The sequence below is a fragment of the Molossus molossus genome, unplaced genomic scaffold (assembly GCF_014108415.1).
Source record: "Molossus molossus isolate mMolMol1 unplaced genomic scaffold, mMolMol1.p scaffold_m16_p_9, whole genome shotgun sequence".
Lineage (NCBI taxonomy): Eukaryota > Metazoa > Chordata > Mammalia > Chiroptera > Molossidae > Molossus > Molossus molossus.
In genome coordinates this window covers 59,477,730-59,498,106 of record NW_023425403.1, presented here as the reverse complement: position 1 = coordinate 59,498,106, position 20,377 = coordinate 59,477,730, and the positions used below count along the sequence as shown (strand labels likewise).

The following is a 20,377-nucleotide window of genomic DNA, read 5'->3' as shown; positions in this document are numbered from 1 at the left end:
AATAGGAGCTTAAAATATGTGAGCCACCTTCATTTTTCCCTTTTCACTTAATTCCAACTTACTCTATTTCTGCGTCTCTTTGGCAAGTTTCTCAGGGTCTTTTCTGTTCAAGAGTTCTCTGGTGAGGTGGGACAGTAGGACGTTCTGGACCTTAGGCAGGAGCCCTACTTTCCAGTGCCTTAGTTTTCTAATCATAGTTTGGGGATGATGATACAACCTAACAGAACTGCTTAAAAATTGAGTTTGAGCCCTGGCTCAGCGGTAGAGCGTCAGCCTGTGGTCCAGAAGAGACCCGGGTTTGGTTCCCACTAAGGGCATGTACCTCAGTTGCAGTTTGTCCCCGGCCCTGGTTGGGTCATGCGGGTGGCAACCACTCGATGTGTCCCTTTCACGTCGATGTTTCTCTCTCTCTCCCTCCCCACTCTATCTGAACAAAAAATGAAAAAATGTCCCCGGGTGAGGATAAAAAAAATTTTTTTTTAATTTTTTTTTGAGTTTCATACACATTTAGAACAGAGTCCTGGACATAATATGCGCTCAGAAAATGCTGCTTGTTCTTTTAGCTGTTACACACCTCTAAGAATAATGCCACCAGGCTGAAACAACTACACAATTTGCATGGTCCAGCACAAACTGAAAATGCAGAGCTCCTTGTTCAATAAGTCTTAAGATTTCAGACGGAGACAACAGATCATTAAACCAAGTGCAGGGCCCTGTATAACTGACTACAAGGGTCACATAACCACAAGACCAGCCCTGACAACAGCTGAATTATCCTGAGAACTTACCTATGGTCCTTGCTAGAACTCAGGCTAACAGTACTGCCTTACACTCATTAAATGGTTCAACTACCTCCACTCCAGGTGGCAGCATGCTTGGAAAAGCCCAGTCTGTGGAGCCACTGGATCCAAGTTCAAATCCTGATGCTCTCACTTGACGGGCTATGACCTGGGATCTCGTAACTGTGAAGTTTCAATCTCCTCAACTACAAAATGGGGAAAGCAACATCTTTGCAGGATATTTGGGAGGATTAAACCAAATAGTATACATGAAATACCTAGGCACATAATTTGTACTCAATAAATGTTACTCCCATTTAATTTCAAAGATGACTATTTCTCCAGCCTCGTCAATGATCTAGACTTGCAGTGTCCAATGTGAAGGCAACTGCCACATGAGCTGTCACCGGTTCGATTTCCAGTCAGGGCACATGCCCAGGTTATGGGCCTAAACTCCAGTAGGGGGCATGCAGGAGGTGGCCAATAACTGATCTCTCGCATCGATATGTCTATCTTCCTCTCTCCCTAAAATCAATGAAGAAAAAAAATTAAATATATATATAATTATTCTGGATGAAATATCAATCATAACCTTGGCTAAAAATCTAGATGTGAACTGAGCATTAAGGCAAAGAAGTATTATAAATAAAAGAGTCTGTCCTTCAGAAATATGCAGGTAAGATGAGTGTTTTAGGAATATGTAAAGAAATTTCTTTCCCAAAACCTCACCCTCACTAAATCAGCCCAGCTGATTACAATATTGGCAAGCCCACCTGAACATCTTTCCATACTCTCTCAACTAGGAGAAAGCAAAAACGTCATCACTCACACACAAAAGTAAATCAGCATCTTTGCAGTCTCAAGATGAGCTTCTAGCCAGAGTTCCCACTTGTAAGAGCAGCAGCAGAATGCCTCTAGCGACTGCCAAGCTATAGGTATAGCAAATGTCTGAGGTTTTCAACTTTTATTTTCTATTCTAGCAGCTTTTCTTTCACATCCTCTTTCAAAAGTCCAGTGCAGGAAATCTTGAGTGCCTCACATTTGCCTTAGTTTACCATGTACCTAGGAATACAAGCACTGTCAACCATACAAGGAAGAAAAGCCAAAACATCTATCCAAAGAGGTTTCCATCTTCCTAAGTGAAAGAGAAAACACAATAGGTACAGGCAGTCACAGGACTGGGAAGGAGTGTTCTCCTGTATGTACTGCTACTGGGGAAAGGCAAAGTGATAAAAATGGCTCTGGAAACAATTGGCAGCGAGGTGTTTAAAACCTTTAAAAGTCCTTACCTTTCACCTAGCAGTGCCCTATCAAGGGATTTCTCCTTAAGAGATAATCAATGACAAAGGATTCTATACAGAAATGTTCATCACACAGTTCTACCTTTACAATAGTAAAAACTTATAAATAACCTCTACGCCCAAAAATGAGAATTACCACTAAGAACTATGAAGCACCCTTTTAAAAATAAGTAGACAGCCCTGGCCGGTTTGGCTCAGCGGTTAGAGCGTCGGCCTGCGGTCTGGAGAGACCCGGGTTCGGTTCCCGCTAAGGGCACATACCTCGGTTGCAGTTTGTCCCTGGCCCTGGTCGGTTGTGCAGGTGGCAGCCACTCGATGTGTTGCTTTCACATCGATGTCTCTCTCTCTCTCTCTATTCCTCTCTCTCCCTCCCACTCTACCTGAACAAAAAATAGAAAGATGTCCTGGGTGAGGATAAAAAAAAGAAAAAGAAAAAAAGAAAAATAAGTAGACAAATATTTAACATGAAATAACAGTCACACTATATTAAGTTAAAGCATGTTATAAAACATCATGTATATTATAATGTCATGGATATTTTAAAAGTACATTTACATAGTAATTTTAACACTGGTTATCTCTCGATATAGCATTATACTTTTTACACTTTTTTCTTGAATTTCTCTATTTCCTGAATTTTATATACTGAATATGAATTACTGGGAAAGATTTTCTTCTTTAAATACACAGCAATGTAGTTCAAACTACAATAGAAAATAACTATAATCATAATAGCTATTACATATCTATGTAGCACCTAAAACACATAAGGTACTGTTCTAACAACAAATGCCAACTATACAATATTCCTTTAAAATTAAAACTCCTTTCATAATAAGAACAATTTGTTTAAGATATTACCTGATTTTCTACAGCTAATTAAGATATGTATGCATTGGAATAACTGATAAAGTAATCATGATGTTCAGTTCCTCTTTTAGTTTAAAAAATCTTACAACATACCCTGGCCTGTTGGGTTCAGCGGTCAGAGCATCAGCCCACGGACCAGAGTCCTGGGTTCGGTTCCCGCTAAGGGCACGTACCTCAGTTGCAGTTTGTCCCGGGCCCCAGTTGCGAACTGGGGTCGTGTGGGTGGCAACCACTCGATGTATCTCTCTCACATCGATGTTTCTCTCTCTCTTCCTCCCTCCTTCCCTCCCTCCCATTCTATCTGAAGATAAATGCAAAAATGTCCTCGGGTGAGGATAAAAAAAATAAAAAATAAAAAAATCTTACGACAATTTAAAATGGCAGCAAACAAGAAAATACATACTATCCCAAAAATAGAGTCTGTTACAAAGAAGTCAGTCTAAACAAACCTCTAGAAAAAAGCACCTTGACACTTTTAACTATACAAAAAGTAATCTACAATTCAAGTGATCAGTTTTAAGTTTGTGTTTGTAATTTCAAAGGTGTCTTGTCAGTCTTCCAGAATTTTGTGAAAATAAAAGGTGTAAAACCCAGAATGCACTTCAAAAGTGCTAAGGTCCCTCTTTCCCTGCTCAGTCCCTTTCTACACATTTTTCTTTAAAATCACTGGGAGCAGGGGTGGGGGTTGGAAGAGGGTATGGGGGAGATAAATGGTGATGAAAAAAAATAAACAAAAGAAAAAAAACTTTTAAAGGATGAGAAGAAAAATAAAATAAAATCACTGGGAAACTGCTGCACTGTGGTCCAAGTACAATGCCATCTTCTGGGGAACAGGCCTGTCCCTTCACACCACCACAGATGATAACAAGCCTGGAAGCCCAAGTTGGGTCCATACAAACTCCTTTTTCAGCATAACTTCATAAAAATCAGAGTGACAAGCAATTTATGAGGTTTTTGATGTGCTGTTTTATTTTTATTATCTCTAATCTAATTAGGAGTTTTAAGTGTGACTTACAACTGACCCTTGATAGAATGGCTAACAAAATTTGCCTCTATTTTAAGTTTAATGAAAGAGATATTTACTCTTTAAAAACAACACAATATAAGTCATAATTTCCCTTTAACTTAAAAAAAAAAATTGCTATCAACTAAACTTCAAGCTCATTAATCAATTACAAATATCTACTGAAGGTCTACTATGTACTAAGCACTGTTCTAGTTGCTTGGGATATGTTAGTGAACAAACTCTTTTCTAAAATCTCTTTAAATAAACTCCTAATTTCCAACCTTTAAAAAAGCAAGGATGAGGGATTTTAACACAACTTTCTTTAAAACAATACTTTCTTAAAAAGTTTTACACCGAAGTTGTCAGATTATAATCTTACTGTGCAAACTGAGTTTCAAATATACTCTAAAACAAAACTCGTTAGTTTGAAGAGGATAATAAAATCCCACAACAAAGGTTAAGAAAAAGGAAGAATTGCTACAAGCAAAGCATATTATCACAGCCCATAAGGAAATTCAGTGATAAAATGACGAAGCCCATCCAGCAGAGGAAAAGGCCCCGTGGTCTTTGGATTCTCCACTAGGCATTCTTATTTATCTGTACATGATTTCTTCACAGACATCAGTTTATAATCATTCATAAAAACAGTATTTTCATCTCTATGAATTTCTACATGTCTAACTTCAAATAACAGATAAGCTTTCCTTATAACCATCCCTCATAGGCTGGATGACTTCTAGCTTTTTTTCCCCAAGAAACCTACATTAAGAGACTGTCCTCCAGGGACAGAAAACCTTTGTGGATCCATCTTATATATAACAGGTTCTGTCAAAGATGCTTTCATACACTGTTATCTAGGAGCTCAGAATAACACTCATCAGAAAAGGAAACAAAGGCTAAAAGTGTGGTAGAGAAGGAAGAAAAGGCAAGGTTTAAACACAGAACTTACTACAGCCGCATCAGTCTGTAATTCTTAAATACAAGTACAGCTAGAGTTCTAGATCTCAAGCACCACCCCAAGATTAAGACAAATCACATGTTAAAATCATATGAAAAGGAGAAGTTTCCAGAGAGCTCCCCTGAAAGGCTGTCTTTAGTATAGTGACAAAAACTGAAGCAACGTGGAAAAGACATACCGCCCAGTGTGCTCCCCCAGACATAGGTTAATATGTCTCTAATCTAAACCTCAAACGTTGGAGTAAAAACAACCTAATTCCGGAAGAAGAAGAAAAACCACATTGAGGAGTGAGGCTGAACAGGGCTGGAAGCCCATGTTATGTCTGCCTGGCTTTGCCTCGTCACCCGGGGATTCTGCCGCGCTGACCCAGGCCTGGATGCGGGTCGTCCGAGAAGCGTGCTCAAGAATCAGATCGCTCCCGTAACAAATAGTTGTCGAAAAGGTGTATCACCTGCACCACACGCCACTGGAACCACTTTCCCTCAATGCAAAGAGGGCAAAGTTTGGGGCTCCGCACAGTGCCTCCTCCATGCCCTGGGACCGCGTTCACACCCCGGGGCGGCCCGCGAGCCGGGTCTCCGGGCGCCGCTGCTCCGGGCCGTCACCCGGCCGCCTCTCGCGAGCCCCTGCAACACCCGCGACCATCTGCTCCGCCACCCCCGCGTTCCCACTCGCTCACCTCCAGGCGCAGGGAGGCCCCGCAGCCTCGCAGAAACTCGCGGATGTTGCTCAGGCACTCGCTCTCGCTCCGGGGCTCCGGGTAGACCTGCAACATAGAGCACAGAAACTGAACCAAACCGGGAGGCCGCGGACGCGCCCCGAGGCGACCCCGCGCGGCCCCAGTGGGAGGCTCCGGCAGGCAAATCCGAGCGGGGGAACCCGGCGGCCAGGAGCGCCCCCGGCCGCCCCCGCCGCTCGCCCGCCAGCCCGCTCGCTCGCCCGCTCAGCCGCTACCTCTCCTCAAGCTCTTTCCTTCCTCCGGGCTGCACCAATCTCAGGCCCCTTCCCTCACCAGGAACCGGACGGGCGCCGGAAGTGACGTCTTCAGACCGCGCCCCTGACGGCCCCCCGCGCGACCTCTTCCGGCCTTCTGCCTCGACTTCGCCTATGCGGCCCACCTGGCCCCACGCGCGATCTTCTCCTCTCGGTACCTGGGTCCTCTTCCTCCGACCGGGCTCACCTGGCCCGCCCACGCAGAGCCTGTTCCTCCCGGCGCCTAGTCCTCATCCTCGGACTCGGCCCACCTGGCCGGCCCACGACCCCTCCTCCACGCACCTGGTGCTCCCCTGCAGACGCGGCTCCCCTCAACACAGACCGCCCCGCCCAGAGGAGCCTGGGTGAGCTCGGCTTTGGCGGCTTGAGCAACCCCACAGGGGCTGGAAAGAACCCGGTGTTTCTTCCTTTCTTCCCTGTCCCGGGCTCAGGAGAGAATGGAGCTAACATTCTAATACGATGATTTAAAATAATAAGCAACATAAATTATGCATGTTGGAATTACAGTGTAAGGTTTCTTTCCCCAAATACAGGCCATGTGCTTCATGAATGATTAATCAAAATGGCCCGTTATAAGTCAGCTGGGGAGACACGGGGGCGAATATAGCCTCCACCACGGGTGAAGAGCACCAAGGAGGGCTCCTTCAGACTGCCTGGGCTTGGTCCTAGGTAGAACTTAGTGCCACCAGTCACACATGTAATTACTGACAGCCTCCCAAGGCAAGAAACATTAAGGAAACCAGGAACAGTACAATTACACAGAACAATCAAGGGAGAAGCCAGAGGCCTAAGAAGAGCTTTTTTTTGTTCTGAACTGAATACGAAGATTAAATTTTGGCAGTTACACTAAATCATCATCCAGATTTCTAACATTTTTTAGGACATTCAAGACCTTTTTGTTCCATCCTCTAGGGGGAAATCAGGACATTCCATCAGGCCTCAGGAATACTGTGGTTTCATCTCCAAGGGCTCAGATCTTTTACAATTACAAATCCAAACAAAACCAGCGTGTTGAGAGGTGTGAAGAGGGAGAAAATGAGACTTTTCTTCCCTTACAATCTAAAACTTCTTCGACAAAAAGTACCAACAAATTTCCCTCCAAATGGAACAGATTTGTTTTGTTTTTGTAGACCACAGAGTAGAACAGCAAAACCAAAGCCCCTTGGGTTCATTATGCTCCTCTCCCTAAAAGAACTTTGAAAATCTATGTACCAAATGTGTAGTTAACATTAGTCTTCATAATGTTAAATAGTTGCAAAATACTAATTTCTGACATCCTGATGACATTTTAAAACTAAACTGTTAAACATTCTTTTTAGAAATATATATCCAATAAACTAAATACAATAGATACAATACCTATTCTCCAACTCGAAAAAAATTTATGAACATGCTCTTCTTTCACATTAATTTCACATTAATTTCTCACTCCTTTAATTCATTTCCTTTCCACTTCCCCCACAAAATTGTATTCTAAAGTGATGTATATTTGTACTTGAAGATGTTACTGATCACATTTGTTTTGCAAGAAACTAATACAAATACAGTTAATCCTCATTCTCTGATTCTGTATTTGCAAATTTGCATACTAGATAAAATGTATGTGTAACCCCAAAATCAGTGCTTGTGACACTTTCTCAGTTATTTATGGACATATGCATAAAAGTGAAAAGTTTGAATTGCCTTATGCACACATTCCCAGCTGAATTTGCACCAAGGCCATGCTCTGTGTCATCTTGTTTCAGCTCATAATTTAAGTAAATGTCCTTTTTACAGTCTGTTAGTGTCACATTTCTCACATTCTTGTGCTTTTTGTTGATTTCGCTGTTTTAAATGGTCAGCAAGCATAGTACTAAACCACTGCCTAGCATTCCTAAGCACAAGAAGTCTGTAATGTGTCTGACAGAAAATACGTGTGTTAGATAAGCTTCATTCAGGCCTGATTTATAATACTGTTGGCCATTTGTTCAATGTTAATGAATCAACAATACGGTATATCCATAAAAAGGAAGAGGAGATTCGCCAATCTGTGTGAGGCCGCTCCGGAAAGTACTAAGGAAACATTTATAGTTCAATAATGCAGCTATGGAAAAGATGGAGTAGATTCAGGAGATGACATCCAATAAAAAGAGTGTAGTAGACAGCACTGTTTGAGGCCAAAGGCCAAAGAAATTTACAATCATGTTACCCAGGGTCAAGAAAATGCTAAATAAACCTTTCTCAGCTAGTGTGGGCTGGCTGGCACGTTTCAAAAGGCCATACATAAAAAATGTTAAACTTGCAGGAAAAGCAGGTTCTACAGATCAGGAGGCTGCAGAAGAATTTTAAAAATATCTGCTAAGCATTATACATGAAAAGGGTTATATGTAAGAGCAGGTTTTCAATGCTGATGAAACAGGTTTGTTTATAAGAATGTTGGCAAACAAACCTATGTAATACAAGTGGCTTCCAAAGCCCCTGGCTTTAAATCATGCAAAGACTTTACAACCCTACTATTATATGCCAGTGCCAAGGGTAACTTTAAGTGCAAAACCCTAATGGTACACAGAGCACAAAACCCATGAGCACTTAGAGGGAAAAGCAAGTCCATTGGAGGTGTAATAAAACATAGAGTCTGAAATATTCTGCAATTGGTTCCACAATTGCTTTATCCCAAAAGCTGAATGCTATTTCCATGGCAAAAACCTTACCTTCAGGATTTTGTTCATTTTGGATAATAATCCAATTCACTGTCATGAAAAACTCAAAAATGCCCACCCCAAAACAGAAGGTCTCTTCACAGCCCCAAATACTGCATCTTTTTTTTTTAATCCTCACAGGAAGATATTCTATCTATCTTCAGATAGAATGGGAGGGATGGAGGGAGAGGGAGAGAGAGAGAAAAATCAATGTGAGAGACACATCAACTGGTTGCCTCCCACACAACCCCAACCAGGGGCAGGGACGAACCACACCAAGGTATGTGCCCTTGACGAGAATCAAACTAGAAACTATGGTCCACAGGCCGACGCTCTAACCACTGCGCAAATGGGCCAGGGTAATACTGAATCTCTTATCCAGTGTCTCAGGGCATAATAAAAGCTTTCAAGGCGCACTATACCAGGGAGCTTTATAGCAGTGCTATTGAGGCTCTTGATGCCAATGAGGAAACTACCATGATGGACTACTAGAAGTCAATCACTGTTTGCAATGTTGTTGATTATAATATCGGCACAGCCTGGGACAGTATCAAGCAAGCTACTATCATTAACTGTTGGAGAGACGTTTGGCCCAACCGTGAAAATTTTGAAGGTGTTACATAAAATAAAAAGAACAGTGTCAAAAGCGTAATGCATGTTGCACAGCAGATAAGTGAAGGTTTCAACAACATGAAGGAAGGAGATATGGAGTAAATCTTGACAGAAACAACAGTAGAACCCACCAACAAAGACCTGGAGGAAATAGCAAAACATGGCATTAGTGTCAGTGAAGTCAGCCTAAGATTCCAAGAATCATCCCTCTCACAGCAGCCAAAATATCAGAATGGAATTCTGCCTTGGAAAAACTTTTCAATGACATGGAAGAATGTGACCTATGCTTGAATGCAGCCTCACATTTAAGCAGTGAACATCAACTGCATTTGTCCCTTATGCTGAGACACTTAAAGTTTGAGGCAAAAAGCCAAGCAGACAAGGCTAAAGCAGTTTTTCAATCCAGTCTGAGAGGAAAACACTGCTGACACCATCAACAAGTTGTGGAAGCCAAACTCCTGAGGTATAACTGTCAGATCTCACATGCCACCCTCGTTGATGTCTTATCCATCTGCCAAGTAAGTTCCCCCACTCTCATTTGGTTTTCATGGGGCAAGCCAAGGTGAAGAGGTTTAATCACACCGGGTATGGCACCATTACACATCTCACAGCTCCATCAAGTAAGGTTTTAGTTACTCATAAAATTTTAAATGTTTAATCTTTGCTTCATGCTTTTTCAGGGCTTCCATTACTGTACTATACAGCACACAGGGTGTATTTACTGTGTGTATGTGAGAACTATATGTATACTGTGTATTACTGAGCAGGAGAGTTAAACTAGGGCAGTCACATTACAGTAGACTATTACATAATGCTGTAATTAAAACAGTGTCTTACGGTAACAGAAATACACCTAAAACAAGATTATTTCTTGATCAGTTGATAAAATGTCGGGACCAGAGTCTCAAAGAAACTAACCTTATATTTTCCCAGGAACAATGGCTCAGTAGTTGCTAATTTAGTATTTGCTATGACTTTACAGAATATAACTACCACAAGTAGTAAGAATTGACTCTAGCCCAGCCAGTGTGTCTCAGTGGATTGAGTGTCATCCCATGGACTAAGAGGTCCCCACTGATTCCTGGTCAAGGCACGCACCTGGGTTTCAGGCTCAATCCCCAGTAGGGGGCGTGCAGGAGGCAGCCAGTAAATGTTTCTCTCTCACATCGATGTTTCTATCTCTCCCTAAAAAAAAATCAATAAAAAAAAAGTTGACTCAGATTACTAAGCCATAAAGATCTAATTGTTACAATTTTTCTTCTAAATTGAGTTAACACAACTATGATGGAAACATTATAATTTTTGATGAAAATTATTAAATATAAAATGTTATTTGGAAATATACATCTTAATAAGATGTATAAGGTTTTTTTAATTAGTTTATTTATCCATGAATGACTATCATATATTGCTAGAAATCTTATGGTCCAGCATCAATTCCTATCTTGGGTGTTTGATTTATTTTTTTTGACAATACTGAGTAACCTTGTTCATAAAAATATAGGCTTCCACCACTTTTTAAAGATTTGCTTTATGCCACTTTGCCTTTACAAAACACCTAGCTTAGTACCTGTTTTTGCTAACTGAAAGAAATCCCAAGAGGGTTTTCACTGCTACAAAAAAAGCAAAGTTAGCATTCAGTGTTTGTTTTATAGCAAGCTATGATAGAGGCAGCTCACACCCAAAGGAGCAAGAGTGGAAACACCAAGCTCCTTCCTTGGGAACTACACTCAACATCTCAGCATCATGCTGCCATTGCTTTGAACTGTGTAAGCATTTGTGCTTTATCTTTTTTTTTTTTCTAATTTGCATTTATCTTCAGACAGAGTGGGAGGGAAAGAGGGGGGAAGAGAGAGAAACATCAATGTGAGAGAGACACATCGAGTGGTTGCCACCCACATGACCCCAACACTCTAACTGCTGAGCCAAACTGGTTAGGGCTGTGCTTTATCTTGGTATGTTTTGTACTTCCATTAGCAAGATGTTCCTAAGGTACTTGCTTCATCATTTGACACATTTCAGCTGACGAAAGGTTTCACAGGAAAGCTCTACTTTCGGAGAGCAGAGGAAACCTGTATGTTGAAATGGAGGGCGTTTTATGATGTAACATGGTTCTTTGAGGTCTTCTGAGTTACACAGCCAAAGTCTAGATATAATTTATCCTAAATTAAATCACCAGTTAACAATTTGATTAGGGTCCCCTGCATTTTTGTGAAAGCTAAGTAGTAGAAATCCCTGAGCTACAAAATTCCAGTCATTAGAGTTAATCATTTCTCAACACCATAGATATTTCTAATTGTTCCATGTTACAAGTTCTGGAGGTTTTCCATCTTGTAGCAGTGTACCTCAGGAAGACAATGAATGGATGAATGATCTGCCCCTTTATGCGCAGTGGGAGAAAGGTCATTGTGAAACGGGAGGTGGGACAGCTGAACCAGCAGGATGTCCTTGATTACAGGCACCTTCTCAAGACAGTCAATTTTAGGTAAGTGCATATGCAAGTTGAGGGTCTGGAAACTGATTCCCTTAAAACTATTCCCTGCCTTCAAAAGTCATCGTGTACATGGGTGCATGTAGCTAACTAGTTCAATGAACACTGTACCTCAACAACATACTTGTTTGGAAAACTAATGTAAAATAAGAGTCAAAACGTTAAAGTAGTCCCTGACTTCATAACATACATGCTGACCTTGGACAAATTACTTGACCCCTCTGGGTCTATGCCCTGATCCCCAGTTTAAAGCTAACATGTTCAGCCTTTTTCACAGAGCCGTTGGGAGGATCAAATGGATAGCAAATTAATTCAACAATATTGCACCTAGATTCCACGCCAGATCATGTGGTAAGCACCGTGAATGCAAAGAAAAGTGAGACAAGGTCCCTGCCCTCAGTGAGGCAGGGAAGAACTGCACACAACATGGTAAGTACAGCCACACAGATGTACACTCAGGACCATGGAAGCACAGAATAAAGAAATTTTAGAGTCACAGGTCAGGGGCAGAGGCTTAACCAACTCAAAAGGTAACATTAAAGTTGGGACCAAAAGAGTGAAGAGGCAGATTGCACTCTATTTTTAAAGGTATACATTTAGAAAGTCCATAGAGTTTAAAGGATGGTGAGCAATCAAGGGCAACTGAGACCATGGGTGAAAACTACAGTAGGAAAAAAAAAAAATACATGTGAGATATGATGGTACAATAGAAGATATATAAAGTTCCCCTTCTTATTTCTCTAAAGAAGTTATATGAATGGTAAGCAAGCACATGAAAAAGTATTCAACATTAGTCATCAGGGAAATGCAAATTAAAACCACAGATAACACTGCACACCCACCAGAATGGATAAGATTGAAAAGGCTGACAAAAGGATAAGATTGGCAAGGATGGAAAGCAACTGGAACCGCCATACAAGACTGGTGGGAGTATAAAATGGTACATTTGGAAAATTGCAAGTTTCCTGCAAAGTTAAACATGCCTAAGCCCCAGCAATCCCTCTCCTAGGTATTTACTCAAGAGAGATAAAAACATATGGTCCACCAAAAGGCATATATAAGAATGTTTAGCCCTGGCCAGTTTGGCTCAGCGGTTAGAGCATCTGCCTTCAGTCCAGAGAGACCCGGGTTCGGTTCCCACTAAGGGCATGTACCTCGGTTGTAGTTTGTCCCTGGCCCTGGTTGGTCATGCGGGTGGCAGCCACTCGATGTGTCCCTTTCATGTGTCCCTTTCATGTCGATGTTTCTCTCTCTCTCTCTCTCTCTCTCTCTCTCTCTCTCTCTTTCCCTCCCACTCTATCTGAAAAAAAAAAAAAAAGGAAAAATGTCCTCAGGTGAGGATAAAAAAAAAGAATGTTTATAGTTTTATTTGTAGTCACCAAAGGTGAGCTCTCCTCAGTGCACTCTCTGAGGTATTTAGAGGACTCTGGCCTCAAATGGCCGACAACTGCCCAGTTCATTTTCCAGAAATCCTTTCCCAAGTTCTCCACTAATAATCTCTAGGCTTTTCCATTAAGAGCTATAATCAGGCAGAGGCATAGGCATTTCCAAAATCATTGTAATTTTCCTTTCAAATATGGCTTTTGTACTTAATATTTGATAAAGGGTGTGTCTGATGTTGAGAATTTGCTACAGACTAAATCATGAAGCAATGTTAAGGTCGGACTTCAGAGACCTCCACAGCTATCCAGTTTCCTTCTCTACTCTTCTCCACCATCCACACCACGCCAAGAAAAACTAGCTCCACCCTCAGTAAACACAAAGTGCCAACTAAGGCAACTGCCTTCTCTCTGAACGTGTTTAGAGAGTCTGAGTGTAGAGAGAAACTGCATGAGAACAGAGAATAGGCAGTTCTCAGTGGTAACAAGTTTAGTGTTAACACAACAAAGATCAAGAGTATAGAAAATGTGTAACACAACTTACATTATCTGGGAGACACTTAACACCCCAGGATCCTAGTTCTCAGAGATTCTGATTGAGTAGGTCTGAAATACAGCCCAGAAGGGGGGCGCGGGGTGGTGGTGGTGGTGGTGTGTGTGCGTGTGTGTGTATTTGAAATTCCCCATCTAACTGATTTTCAGCCATGTTTTGAACCACTGATATGGTATAACTCAGTGATTCTCAAATGGACATATGCATCAGAATCACCTGGAGTAACAGATTACCAGGACCTGCCATAGAGTTTAAACAGTAGGTTTGGGGTGGAACCCAAGAATTTGGATTTCTGACAAGGTCCCAAAGATGCTGATGGTACCAGGACCATACTTAGGGAACTAATGGTATAAGTAGACTGAGCTATTCAAGAAATGTTCTACTTCTTCCCCATTGGAAAAACAAATTCCCAACTACAGAACAAAGATCTCCCCAGGTCTCTGTCATCAACAACAGCCTCATTGCCCCAACTAGAAAGAATCACTTTCTCTGAATACCTGTGTTTCTGTCTGCAACCCCCACCATGTAGCTGTACCTGCTGGAGCATGTCTTATCTTACTGAATTAATAAACTCCCTGAGTGCAGGGGTCCATAGCACCTCCTGTTAGTCAGCAAATCTGACTAAATGACCTACCCACTTAGGTCACTGAATTCACTAATCATAGAGAAGTGAGAGAACCTTAGTATAGAAAGGCTATACACTCAAGGCAGATCCATTCTTTTACAGATGACTTTTACAGGGACTTCAGATAGATGACCTGCCTAAAATTATGCAGCTTGATACGTTACCAACCTGCTCTGTGCTCCTGGACGCTGACCTGTAAAGACAGCAACAACTGGCTCCCTCCCCAGAGCATTGGCTTCTGGTGGGATTCAGCCAATCAATGGACCTAGCAAGACCGAGTCTGGCAGCCACTCTGCTGAGCAGCTGCCTGTGGGCAGCCTGCTGTGATGTGCTGGAGCTGCTCACAGAGCTGACTATGTGCCTCCCACCCCAACTCTGTGTTCAGTAACATCACGTTGGAAATTTGGGAGTGTTTATACCACAGAAATTGGCAAACACTACAGATCAAGGATCCTCACCACAGAGAGCCCGTTGCTAAGCCTCTACCAACACACCACTGGCTGTAATCCTCAGATGAGGACCACAGCTCCTGTCAGAAGCCTTCTGTAGCTACAGCTCTCACTGGCTCCAGGAACCCACTTCCCCTACTTATTCCTCAAGCCTAGGGGAAGCAGTGGCTTCCCAGTATACTTCTACATCATGTCTTTATCCCTGCCCCCACTTTGTAAACAGCCTCTTCATTAAGCTCACCCAACCACTTCTGCTTAGCATGCTCTGTTTTCGGCTGGAACCCAAACCTAGAGAGCTTCCTGGTGGTACCGTAAAAAATGGAACACAGTGTCACAGCAAAAGATGGGACATAATTTAGAGAAATGACTAGATCAATTATAGTACTTCCATAAAACACCACAACCCACCACACAGCCTTTTAAGAAGAGGCAGTTTTATATACTGATATGTTACAATCTCCTAGTTACAGTAAGTAGGGGAAAGGAATATAGAGAAAAGGAAAGTACCTATAACATGTTACCTTTTCTGTTTTAAAAAAAAGGCAAGAAGAAAATGTGTGTGGGTGTTCAGAAATGCATGGAATATCTCTGGGAGCACAAGTAAGATACTTTTAACAGGGGCTCCTACCTCCAAGGAAAGGAAATGGGGACTAGAAGGCAGAGGAAGAAGGAAACCTTTTTTACTCTACTTTTTGTACCCCTTCAATTTTATACCACATGCAAGTATTATTAAGTAAATATTTTTTAAAAAGAAGAACACTCCAACATAATGTTCTCCTCAAGCCAAGATGCCTTCCCTGTCCTTAGCGAGCAGTCGTCAGTGTGTTAAGGTCCTTTTAGGGCCAATCTCCACCACTCCAGGCCAAGATGCAATGCTCTGTTTAAAATCCTGAGCTTTCCCTGGCCGGTTTCTCAGTGGTTAGAGCATCAGCCCACGGACCAATGAGTCTCAGGTTCAATTCCAGTCAAGGGCACGTGCATGGGTTGCAGTTCATCCCCGGCCCTGGTCAGGTTGTGCAGGAGGCAACCAGTCAATGTGGCTCTATCACGTCAATGTTTCTCTCTCTCTCTCTCTCCCTCCCTCCCTCCCACTCTATCTGATGACGGATAGAAAAATATCCTCGAGTGAAGAATAAAAAAATAAAAATAAAATCCTGAGCTCATCTTCTAAAAGTCTAATGAACACTTATTGATTCATCTAATTTTTAACTGCTGTATTCTAATTAGATTGCGGCTTTCTCCTAGTCAGGGATTGAGCTCTTTCATACCACTCTGTCCTTATTCAAGTTAGTGATGTTCAATGGAGTGAAAATGCAGGCAGTCTACTGGGCAGCGCCCCCTCCAAATCTACTAGAAAACAAAGGAAGCATCCAGAAGAAATTTCAAGGATTTAGATGCTAAATATCTCCCCAAAATGCATACCCTAGGATATTACAATTGGTTTACTGAAAGAAAGTTAAGCCTTTAATAAAGTGTATTTTTCTTTTGCTTTCGTTCTTCTACTTATCCCAAGCCCAGATCTGATAAGGATGCTGCAATCATCTGGGGGAAAATAAAATGTCTTCCATCAGTATGAAACTAGAAAAATTATAAAGGGCGATAAGAAATATGAATGTACAAAATCTCTAGTTCCCAAACTAAATTCAGATTTCCAAGACATGTGAAATGTCAAGGAGAGGCCCAGCAAGACTATGCAGCTTAAATTAACTCATATGTCCCCTGAGGTTTGGTTCCCACAAACTCCAAGAACAGTTTGAGTCCTTCAGAAATGGTCACAACCATCCAAATTCATTCTATTGCCAAAAATGGATATTTTTAATATAAGCATAAAAAACATGCATCAGACAACCTAGAATACACTTCTCTACTGAAGTTATATTTTGTCCCCCGATAATATTAGATCAAAACAGGCAGGGGTGCATTAATCAAGTGAGACCTCTCTGGAAAACAGCACATGCCCTGTCTGGCTGTGATCCAGACACCAGGGAAGCAAAAGTGCACAGGACAGGCCATTGTGAATGTCTCATTACATTCCTTAAGCAGATGCCATTTCTTATGCCTTTGAAGGATCTTGATACAACAGAAGAGTACAAATTCATAAGATGACATCTCTGAGCCTTGTGGTCAGAGATATTTCTTATCTGAAGTTGTCACCTGTTCATATGGAATACTCTTTTTTTCTCTCATTCTCGTGCTTGTGACCTAAAAAAAATAGCCTATATATTATGGCACAGCATTTTGTAAATCTGAGCCACTGCTTACTTTCTTCTTAAGCTCCATTTATATGTTTCTGATCCTTCAACATCCATTTCCTCGCCTGATGAACACATTTCAGAATGGTTGGTAGTACCTTCTTGTCCAATCCCTTGGTGGAAAAGACTATGGAGAAGGCCTGTGGTCTGGTGGGAAGGTGCTAAAATGCCTAAAGGAGGAATTGCTGCGTAACCTTATAGTATCAGTGTGTCAAGTAGCGCTAAGAACCTTCTAGGAGAGGAGGAACATTTGCAGTTTGCTCTCTGAATGGGAGCCTGGTTGTGGCATGGCCTCACAGGTCACAACCTGAGGGTCCTACCTTTGACCAAGACACCTCAGGTTAAAATGTCAACTCCTGCCCTGCAGCCACTGAGGGTATTCCACTGTTTAAATCTACATTCCCCAGTGTCTCAGAAGGTTTTATACCTGCCCTGCCAGTCCCCATTTGTTTTGCCCTAGCTAGTCATGCTTGCTTCTTAGCCCCCCTCTCCATGCCCTTCCCACACAAAATGAAACTGCAGGGCCACAGTGGGAGCTACAGCACACTGCCTTGTGCGTGATCCTGCTGCTTAAAGGATATTTTATTTATAAACTGCCTGAGAAGCTGCATTTAAGGCAAGTTAAAGCCTCAAAGCCAGAAGGTTGGACACTGACCACCTAGGAAAAATATCTATTTTAATCCACAGGAGAGCATGTTGGAGGTTTGAAGGCATGCAAAGAGGGCTGGCTGGCTGACTTTGGAGAGAGACTGGGAAGCAAAAGGGAGCCTTCATTTCAGGAAGAAACCTGAATGAGGGGATAGAAAACAGCTGTGGACATTCACTGGCAAGCATGCCTCTATAAATAGCAGCTGGGACCCTACCCAGAGGGAAAGGCAACGGGAAGGAGGCCACCACAACTTGGAATATTCATGTTGTAAAAGCCTCTTGTATGAAAGAACTCAGCAGCCAGCTGAGACTTTCATTATAACTGTGAGTAATAAAAGGATGATAAAAAAAAATCATTATCTCTCAAAACTCTTAAGTCTCAGCTGAAATAAACAGGACTGTAGCTATGAAGATGTGCAGCTGTCCATATATGGGAAATGTGCTTTCAAAAATCACTTACAAAAACTGAACTTCATTAGTGACAGATAAAGCTGCCAATGTATACTCAGGAATTATATGTCTTCCACATTACTATAACTGGAATATCTTCATATTTATAATCTAACTGTCACATCACTCAGCAAAACCCAAAGTCCTTTAAAAGAATGAAAAGACAAGACACAGACTGGGAGAAGTTATTTGAAAACACACATCCAATCAAGGACTTGTATCCAAACCACAAAAAGAACTCCTAAAACTCAACAATAAGAAAACAGACAACCCAATTAAAAAATGAGCAAAAGATCTGAACAGACACATCACCAAAGAAGATATACAGATGGCAACTAAGCACATGAAAAGGTGCTCCACATCATACATCACTAAGGAAATGATCATTAAAACAGTGAGATCCCCCTACAAACCTGTCCAACAATGACAACACCAAACGCTGGTGAGGATGTGGACCAACAGAAACTCTCTTATTCATTGTTGATGAGAATGCAAAATGGTGCAGCCACTCTGGAAGACAGTTTAGCTGTTTCTTACAAAACTAAACATCCTCTCACCACATGATCCAGCAATTACATTCCATGGATAAATTTGCTTTAGCCAAATGAATTAAAAACTTATGTCCGTGCAAAAAGCTGCACACAAATGTTTATAGCAACTTTATTCATAAATGCCAAAATCTGGAAATAATCAAGATGTCCTTCCATTGGTTAACAGATAAACTGTGATACATCCACACAATAGAAGACCATTCAGCACTAAAAAGAAACGAGCTATGAAGTCACAAAAAGACAGGGGGAACCTTAAATGCATATTACTAAATAAAAGAAGCCAATCTGATAATGCAACATACTACCTGATTCCAATTATATGACATTATGGATAAAATAAAAACTATGGAGACAGTAAAAAGATCAGTGTTTGCCAGGAGCTTGGGGGACAGTGAACCTATCCTATATGATACTGTAATGGTTAATCCATGTCATTATGCATTTGTCCAAACCCACAGAATATACAACACTATGTACACTATGGACTTTAGTTAACAACTTATCAGCATTGGTCCATCAGTTTTAACAAGTGTACCACACTAATTCTAGATACTGATAATAAAGTTGGGGGATGGAGAAGGGGGTATAAAGGAATTCTCTGTACGTTCTGTACAACTTTTCTGGAAACCCAAAACTGAGCAAAACAAAAAACTCTATTAATTTTTTTAAGTCTAAGTCCTTATAATGGCTGAGCAGGCCCTGCACAAGCTGCTTCCTTGTTCCCTCTGTGACCTCATCAGCCAACTACTACCTATCCCCCAACTCACACAGACTTCTGCTGTCCCAGTCTTGCCAGGCTGGCTCCTACCTCAGGACCTTTGCACAGCACCCCCATGCCTGAAATCCTCCTCTCCCAATCACGTCATGCCTTCCCTCATATTCAGTAAGTCTTTGTTCAAATGTCATTTCTGTTGTAAAACTGCAACATTGTCCTAATTATTGGCCCTCCCCATCCTCCTTACTCTCCTCTGTTTCCATAGACAGTTATCACTGTCTATGTAATCTTCTAGTATACTATGTATGTTTACAGAACATCTCCCTGCACTATGAAATATATGCTCCATACCCATAGTATTTGATCTACTGGATGAGTGCAATGAGTGCACACCTGGCATATACCAGCACTTATATTTGTTCAATGAATTGATGAATTCATTAAGAACCTATACCTACATTACTGACCATAGATTACTTGAGTGTAGCTACCAAAAATGAAGTTCAGTGATATTGACATAACACCTAGAACCAAAAGGAATATAATTGGTTTAATATGAGAACTGAGTATTTGAGACAGGAACTATCCTGCAAAAGACATGGAAATATAATCACCACAGGCAAAATGATACAGAGAAATGAAAGATGCTCTTGGGTTTTGCTGTCAACCCTCAATCCCTTTCTGTCGTGACTGACAGATGCATCTTGTTACCACCGGCTTTGCCTGAGGCCAGCTGTCCAGCTGCTGCCCAGCTCTCTCCAGGACTGCCCACATGCAGTGTCCAGGGCTCCATTTTCTCTTTGTGTGTATCAGGGCATCGGTTAGCCGGGTGCTGTCGAGAGCTAGCACTCTGGTTTCAGCTCTCATCTCTCTATCACTAAGGAAAATCGCTGGCTCTAAATTGGTTTCCCCCTAACCAGCTGCTCTGCTCCCTCAGGCCTCTTCAGGCTCCTGTCGGCCAACACTTTATGCAGCCGTCCACAGACCTGCATGTTTAATAAGGCTGCCTTATATTAGTCTCCTAAGTTTCACAAAGGGGCTGAAACAAGCTGATGAAGACCTCATGT

At 41.7% G+C, this 20,377-nt stretch overlaps 1 protein-coding gene across 4 annotated transcripts in view; it reads right to left on the bottom strand.

Annotated features, from left to right (window-relative positions):
• ARHGEF7 (Rho guanine nucleotide exchange factor 7) overlaps positions 1 to 20,377 on the bottom strand; it is a 142,359-nt gene that overhangs the window by 105,370 nt on the left and 16,612 nt on the right. For 3 of the 4 annotated variants that reach the window (XM_036250363.1, XM_036250364.1, XM_036250365.1), the window contains exon 2: positions 5,594 to 5,680. In XM_036250363.1, the coding sequence (XP_036106256.1) occupies positions 5,594 to 5,680 (87 nt within the window). Of the gene's footprint in view, positions 1 to 5,593; positions 5,681 to 5,868; positions 5,939 to 20,377 lie in introns of those variants that run through there. The other variant, XM_036250367.1, reaches the window with a different exon arrangement.